At 49.9% G+C, this 7,371-nt stretch overlaps 1 protein-coding gene across 2 annotated transcripts in view; it reads left to right on the forward strand.

Annotated features, from left to right (window-relative positions):
- Positions 1–7,300, forward strand: part of CLUAP1 (clusterin associated protein 1) — a 55,181-nt gene extending 47,881 nt beyond the window's left edge. The window contains exons 11-13 of one of the 2 annotated variants that reach the window (XM_058850056.1): positions 4,572–4,627; positions 6,508–6,549; positions 6,802–7,300. In XM_058850056.1, the coding sequence (XP_058706039.1) occupies positions 4,572–4,627; positions 6,508–6,549; positions 6,802–6,960 (257 nt within the window). In that variant the 3' untranslated portion in view covers positions 6,961–7,300. The remainder of the gene's footprint in view (positions 1–4,571; positions 4,628–6,507; positions 6,550–6,801) is intronic. The other variant, XM_058850057.1, reaches the window with a different exon arrangement.
- The last annotated feature ends 71 nt before the right edge of the window (positions 7,301–7,371 follow it).

A 7,371-nucleotide genomic window follows, 5' to 3' on the forward strand; every position in this document is an offset into this window, starting at 1 on the left:
GTGGCACTTGCAGTAAGATTCTTGTCAGAGGGCCAAAGGACAAGAAATTATTTCAGCATTGAAAGCCTTAACCATTTGCAGTGTAGAGAAACCTCTTGCCTGAAACAGGCCATAGATGAGTTTTTTGCAGCAGGATGGTTGTTCATGTGCAGCTGGGGTGGACTTTGGGGTGAAGGATGCACAGTCTTGTCCTGGGAATGCTGGATCAGCCATAGCATCCAGCCAGCCTGCTCTCTCCCCAGCCCTGGCTGAAAGAAAATGTCTGGGGAAGCACTTGGGAAATTCCCTCAGGTTCCCTGCTGCTCTCAAACTGTTTCAAACCCATCACTTGTGGCTTGCACAGATATCAGCTAACCCTCAGTACATTTATTTTCTTCTAAGAACCTGTCCAGCCTCCCCTTAAACTAAATAGATTTTTGTCACCCACACTATCAGAAGTGACAGATTTTGAAGTGATGTTATAATTCCATGTGCAAATCCATCTTTTCAGTCACTTGGACTGAAATTCACTGTGGATCATGAGGATCTCTCCCTTTGCAGAGGTGGTGGGTGGGGACACGCAGGCTGGGACACACAGTGCTGGTGACAAGGCAGCGCTGCTGAATGAAGCCAAAATGGTCCATCCTTGTGGAGCTGTGCCTGGAAATCACCTTCTATTCCACACTGCCAGGCTGTTCCAGCTCCTGGGAACCATTTCTCCCCGTGCTGTGGCTCTTGTTTCCTTTTATAACACCGGTGTAAAGGGCTGGTTTTGTCCAGACCAGACCTCAGAGAACATTTCACTTCTGAGACAGAACAACTTCAGCCCCATTTGATCTGTACTGTGAGAAGACAGCTTTATAAAACCCTGGTTTTTTAGCAGACAATCAGTCCAAAGTCACACAGTGAGAGCAGCTCTCTTGGAGCCCCTTTCCTTGGCAGAGCTGGCCCAGAGGCTCAGGGTGTTAATGATGTGCTGGCAGAGAGGGCACTTGCTGCTGAGTGCCTGTGGGACTCTGCATGCTGGGGGAAAGCTGCAGAGCCTGAGTTATCCCTCATTTTTTTCACTCCTGTAGGGAAAAGGAGAGTTTTGACATGCAAATCTTCTCAGGTGAGCCTCCACAGTCCTGTTTCCAATCCTTCCATACTGCAGGCAGGCTGAGAAGCAGGGAAATCCTTTTGTCAGTGGGAATTGTCATTCTGCTTGTGGAATTTCTCTCTCCAGCTTGTGGCCATGTTCAGATTTCTGCTCTGGAATTTCTAGAATGTTTTCCTTCCCTTTCAGCCTCCCCCAGGTGTGGGCCATCCCAACATCAAACCTAGTGAAGAAGGAGGAGAGGCTGTAGGTCTGAAATGGTGGGAACAACTCCCTCACTTCCAAGCAGGTTTCCTTTTAATGGAGGTGTAAGATAAAAACTGAAGTGTGCTCCCCCACACAGCAGCTGTGCTGTGCTTAATGAATCCCTGGATTTTTGCAATGCCTGGAAAATGCTGCTGGGATCAGGGTCTTGCACTAAGGGAGGGGATTGCTCTGCTCTGGCCTCACCTCAGGTCTGGGGCAGTTGTGGGTGCCACATCATCAGAAGGATCTAAAGCTGTTGGAGAGTGTCCAGAGGAGGGACATGGGCATGGGGAAGGCTCTGAGGAGCAGCTGAGGCACTTGGATTGTTCAGCTGGAGAAGGAGACTGAGGGCAGAGCTCAGCAGGGGCTGCAGCTCCTCCCGAGGGGCAGCTCCGGTCTCTGGGACAGGGACAGGAGCAGGGAACGGCTGGAGCTGGGCCAGGGCAGGCTCAGGCTGGAGATCAGGGAAAGGTTCTTCCCCCAGAGGTGCTGGCACTGCCCAGGGAATGGGCACAGCCCCGAGGCTGCCAGGGATGCCCAGGGTGGGGTTGTTTGGTGTCTGTGCAGGGCAGGAGCTGGACTGGATGATCCCTGTGGGTCCCTCCATGCTCTGGATATTCAGGATATTCCATCATTCTGTGATTAAGAACTGTGTCCAAAGGGCAGCAGTTCAGAAGGATCAGACAGAAGGTTCATCCCATTTTTCTGTGTTTGGAAAGGAATGTGATGCAGTGAGAGGTGTCTTCTGTGAGCTTATGCTCTGAATTCACATTAAACACTGGAGACTGACTGCAGATCTCCAGACTGGGAGCAAAATGTGTCAGCTCCAAACCCACCTGCCCTGCTCCCAGGCTGTCTAGACTCTCAGGCTGTGTGTCAGTCTTTGCTGTGAGGCACAGGGTTAACCTGTAGCTGCTGCTGGGTGAGGAGGTGGAGATCAGCTGTACAGGTTGGTACAATGGGGAGCATCACACAGAGGGAAAATGGCAACAGCTCACAGACTCCAAGTCAGGGATGCACATTCCCTTCTGCCCCCTGAGGGCTCAGTGCCTACAAACCATGGCCATGCACAGGGAGATTTGACTCCAGAGGTGCAGTGAATCACAGCCTGTTCATCACCAGCATCTTTCCTAATTCCTGCTCTGTACAGCCTGTCCCAGCTGGATTCCCAGTGTCTGTAAGGAAACCCCACAGGCTCTCTCCTTTCAGAAGCTGTGTGAGCCCAGCTGAACTGAGCCCAGGAAACCAAGGGACAGCATCCCCAGCTCTCCTGTGCCATGCAGGTGACTCCTCTGCTTCCTGCCTGCCCTCAGCACACACAGAAACACACCATGGCCATTCCCCACACAGGGAAACGTGGGGATTTATGGTGTGGGAGTGAAAATAACACTCTATGGAAAATCTGGTTTCTCTCCTCTTTGCAGCTTAGTGCTCAGGTGAAGTCCCAGCCCCTCTGCATCCTGGGGTCTCTGCTGGGAGCATCCCAGGGTTTGCTGCAGGACCTAACCCTGCTGATCCCACAGCTGCTGGATCAGCTGCTGGATCAGCTCCTGGCTTAGAAAATGCAGGGATCCAAGTCCAGGCAGTACCAGATCCTCGAGTTTCTCCAGGTGTGTCCATGGGATGTCTGCACTGCTCCCACTGATAGAGGAGCAGCATCCTGCACACCCCCTGTGAGCATTCTCTAAGCCCTCCCCATGGCATTTTGAACTGGCCTATTCCATCAGCTCTCTTAATATTAATTAGTTAAATTATTAATTAAATTCATTATATAAAAAATAACTTATTTTTCCTTTATATTCAGAATCTCTCTCAGTTTTGTCTTATTTTAGGAGTTCCCTGCAGCCTTCTCCTTTTTGAGGTAGTAACTCCCAATTTTACACTTCATGTTGAGCCTTCTACAGAGTAAGATTGAAGTTAAAACTCAAGAGTCATTTATAGGCTGGGCAAAAGTGGAGTTCTGTTGTCATCTAAGGATGTCAGGTGCAATCACCTCCAAATTTATATAGTTTAGTGTAGCATAAATTAGAGCAAAAGTCTCCAAAGCCTGAGGACAGAACTATCCAGAAATCTTTTAATTGCATCTCCACTTCCTGTGTAATCAGCAACTGCTGCATAGAGACCACTGCTTTTTATATAAAGACATAAAATCCTTTTAATGAACTGCCTTGATACAACAAGGTTTTTTTGGTGAGCTGTGGATGAGTTAGGCAGCTTTTTCCTACCACTAACTCAGCTCAAACTGCGTGGGACAAAGGGGACCTGTCATCTTTTGTGCTTTGGGAAGTAGAAAAAAAGAGGTTTGCCAGGGTATATTTTAAAGCTGCCTTGTTTTCATGCTAAAAACAGCACAGATTGGATTGTTCTAGGTTGAAACAATCTGTATTTGGCATGGAGGAAGCTGGTGATGACAGGAAATGAACAGATGGTGAGATGGGATGGACACAGCGGGGTTGGAAATGGGATCCAGTGTTGAGGGGGTTCAGCAGCAGGCCTGAGTCACCCCCACCTCCCTCTTCAGCCTCACACATCAAACTCCCAACAGGAAATTCTTGAGGTTTGCCTGGGCATGGCCAGGGGTTCCTGTGAGATTCAGTCCATCCTGGAATATCAGAAAGGGTCTGAGCTCCCTAAAGGACAAAGGATTCACAACATGGAAAAACCAGGCTTTTGTTCTCTGTGTACCAAAGCACAAGAAGAAATTTGTCAGTTCATGGATTTTTTTGGGTTGGAAGGGACCTCTCAAGATTATCTTGAGCAACCTCTCTGCTCTAACAGGAGGTTTTAGCTGCCTGTCCAGGACCACATCCAGTTTGGTTTGGAGTATCCCTATGGATGGAGACTTCTAAACTTCTCTTGGCAGCCTTGTTCCAGTGTTTGACTGCCCTCACAGTAAAAAAGGTTTCTTGGTTCAGATAGAATTTCCTGTTTCTTAATGTGTCCATTGCTTCTTGTCCTGCCAGAACCATCATGCTGGAATAAGGTAGCTCTGGAAATAGCACCCTGACTGGAATTAGAGTAATAGAATCATTCATATTGGAGAAATACTCCAAGATCACTGAGTCCAGTGTTAATTACTGTCAGCCTTATCTCCTCCTACCTTCTCCTGAGCAATGAGGTTTAACAAGGGGGGGTGACTATGAATTGGGATCTCATCCTCTCACTGAGGGATTCACCCTGAGCTTTACCCTTCCTCCTCCCTCCCTGTGGCCACGAGCCAGCTTTGATGGGATTCTCTTTGCTCCTGCAGGAAGAGTTGGCACACGGATTGTGGGATCAATGCAAGGTGGAGACACGGAGGAAGATGTGAGTAACCATCTCATGTGTCTGCAGAGCTCCTCTGACAGGGCTTTAGATGCCAGCCCTCTCCTCAGCTGCAGAGACACCTTTTTACCTGCTGAATCCTCACACCCCAGGCCTGCTTTTCCCCTCCTTGCCAATGGCTGACACCTTTCCTTGGCATAGATGTGTATTTCCTTATTTTTCCTTTGTTCTTGGAGCCTGTGTGCTCTGTGTGCTTTGACCCCATCCTGCAGTGCAGAGCTAGTGGCACACAGGCTGCAGGAATGCTGCTGTGAGCTGTGGGGCAGGTTTCTGGGAAGAGGGACCAGTGCAGTGCAGCAGGAGTTAAATACATGGACCTAAATCCCCTTCATTGCTCTAAGAATGGGCTTGGAGCCCTGTCCGTGGCCTGTACTGGCAGCATCCGTCCCCTGGGGGATGGGGCAGGGATGAGAGCAGGACTGTGAGCTGTGCCCTTGGGGTTCCTGCTGCCCCAGGGCTCCTGGCCTTGCACTGGTTGTGGTTTACATGTGAGTGGACAGTGTGAAAGGCACACACGGGTTTGCACAGGAGGCACTTGCTGTGCCCAGCCTTTGGCATCCATGGGCAGCCTTTCTGTGCCCCTGGGCACACCTGAGGGGCTACATCTGCACCAGGAAGCTGAAGCCAGCTGCTGGGATGTGGTTGGCATTTGCAATTTAGCTCTCCCCAAAAAGCTGCTGCCATCCCAGGAGCAGTGGGGCTGTTCTCTCCAGGTGATGCTGGAACACTTTTTTGGAGAGTGCAAGGAGACAGTGCAGCTGTGGTGCCTGTGGGTTTGTGTTTGAGCCCAGTGTGGATGGAACCTTTCTGTCTCAGTCCAGCAGACACCCCTCAGTGCTGCCTGTCTCAAGGGAGGGGAGTTCAGACAGTTCTGGGAATCTCAGAATGGTTGAGTTGGAAAGGACCTTAAACCCCATCTTGTTCCACTAGGCCAGGTTGCTCCAAGCCAACCTGACTTAAAACAATTCCAGGCATGAGACAGCCACAGCTTTTGGGGCACCCTCACCTTGTGTCTTGGAGAGGAACTTGCAGCCCATGCTCTGCTCTTTGCTCCTGCCAGAGTGGGTGTGGTGGAGGCTGTTGTTGGCTCCTGGACATCCAGACCGATTTCTGGGATGGGCAGAGTGCTGTTCTGGGGGTGAAGATGTTGTCACTTCAGTCCCAGCACTGCCTGATTGTCCTCAGCAGTGTTACTGACAGGTTTGGACTGTCGCCCTCTGCCACTCCTGTTCCCTTTCCCTGCTGGCAGCTCTCTCCCTGCTGGCACAGCCCCAGCACATCCAGGGATGGAAAGACAAGGCCTTCAGCCTGTGACTTCCCTCAGCTGCAGCCACTTCACTGTCTCATGGCTCTGCCCTCTGACTGCAGCTTCTCAGAGCTCAGGGATCTTTGCAGGCCTCTGTGTGTCCCAGATCAGGGGAAAAAAAAATAAAAATTAATCAGGCAATGCAAAAATCAAAATCATCATAAGTTGCATTGCTGACTAATCTGCAAATTATTGCAGTCACAATTAAACTTCAGAGAGAAGCCCCTGTTGAATAAAATGCCTTCAAAAATAGATCAAAAAGTTTATAGATACTGCATAATAGATTATATATGGATATTGCTTTTCTCATGATATCTACTGGTTTTGCAATCACTGAAGCTGCTTTGAACCCTCAAGGAATTGATGGAGTTAGGAAGAGCCAGCAGTGTGTGCCTGGCCTCTGTCACCTGCTGGTGTGGCACAGGATACCTGAGCTGTGCCTGCCTTTGCTGCCTTCTCCCCTGCTCCCAGCCTGGGTACTTTCTGTTTTCTTTTATGTTCTTGTGCTTTTTTTTCCTGCTCTGCCTCTCGTGTTCCTCCACCCTGGCTCTCCAAGGGGACCCCAGCCCCGGCACGGCCAGGCCGGCGCAAGGCACAGGTGGGTTCCTGTCCTGTGGTTCATCATCTTCACCTCACCTCGGCTCTGTGGTCTCACAGCAGCTGGCACCTGAGTGCCACACAGCCTGCCAGGCTTTGAACAGCCCAGAGCCAGCAGGAGTCGGGGGATTTGTGTCCATCAGCCCTGTGGGGTGGGGAGGGAGGTTTGCAATCCATCGGGAGTGCAGGGGGACACCGGCACTGCCATCCCTCACTTTGGGCTGGCCATGGACTCTCGTTTCCTGTCCTGCAGGACGACTCAGGGGATAGTGAGATTGATCTGGATGAAGATGAAGATGAGGAGGAGGAGGAGGATGATCTGGAAGATGACAGCATGGAAATCTCCCCCGGCAAGTCCAGTCTCCGAGCAAGGAAGCCGGAGCCACTGGAGCAAAGCGATAATGACTTCTGACCCTTCAGTAGCAGGAGGCCTCTTGAAGCACAAACTTTGGAGAGGCCAGGAGCTAATACCCTGCTGTCTGAAAACTGTGTCAGTGTGAATCCAAAAGTTGGTAAATAATGTTCATTAAACCTGAAAATTAAACTTGGATTGCCAGGTTTGTGAATCTCAAAGCATGAGCAGTTTATCCATACTGAGAATCACAGTAATGTGCACTTATTTCCATAATTGCACTAAACTGTGCACTGCAGTGCCAGAAGTCTCACTCCAGTGAGCATCGTGTGCCTGATTTCCCTGCATTTTATTATGTCCAAATAGATTTCTTTGGCTTAATAAAACTGGATGAAAAGCTGCTCTGGGAATGCATTTCAATTGCTTTTAAATCTGGCATAAATCTATTTATCCTAAACATATCCTTTACTT

The sequence above is a fragment of the Poecile atricapillus genome, chromosome 14 (genome assembly GCF_030490865.1).
Source record: "Poecile atricapillus isolate bPoeAtr1 chromosome 14, bPoeAtr1.hap1, whole genome shotgun sequence".
Lineage (NCBI taxonomy): Eukaryota > Metazoa > Chordata > Aves > Passeriformes > Paridae > Poecile > Poecile atricapillus.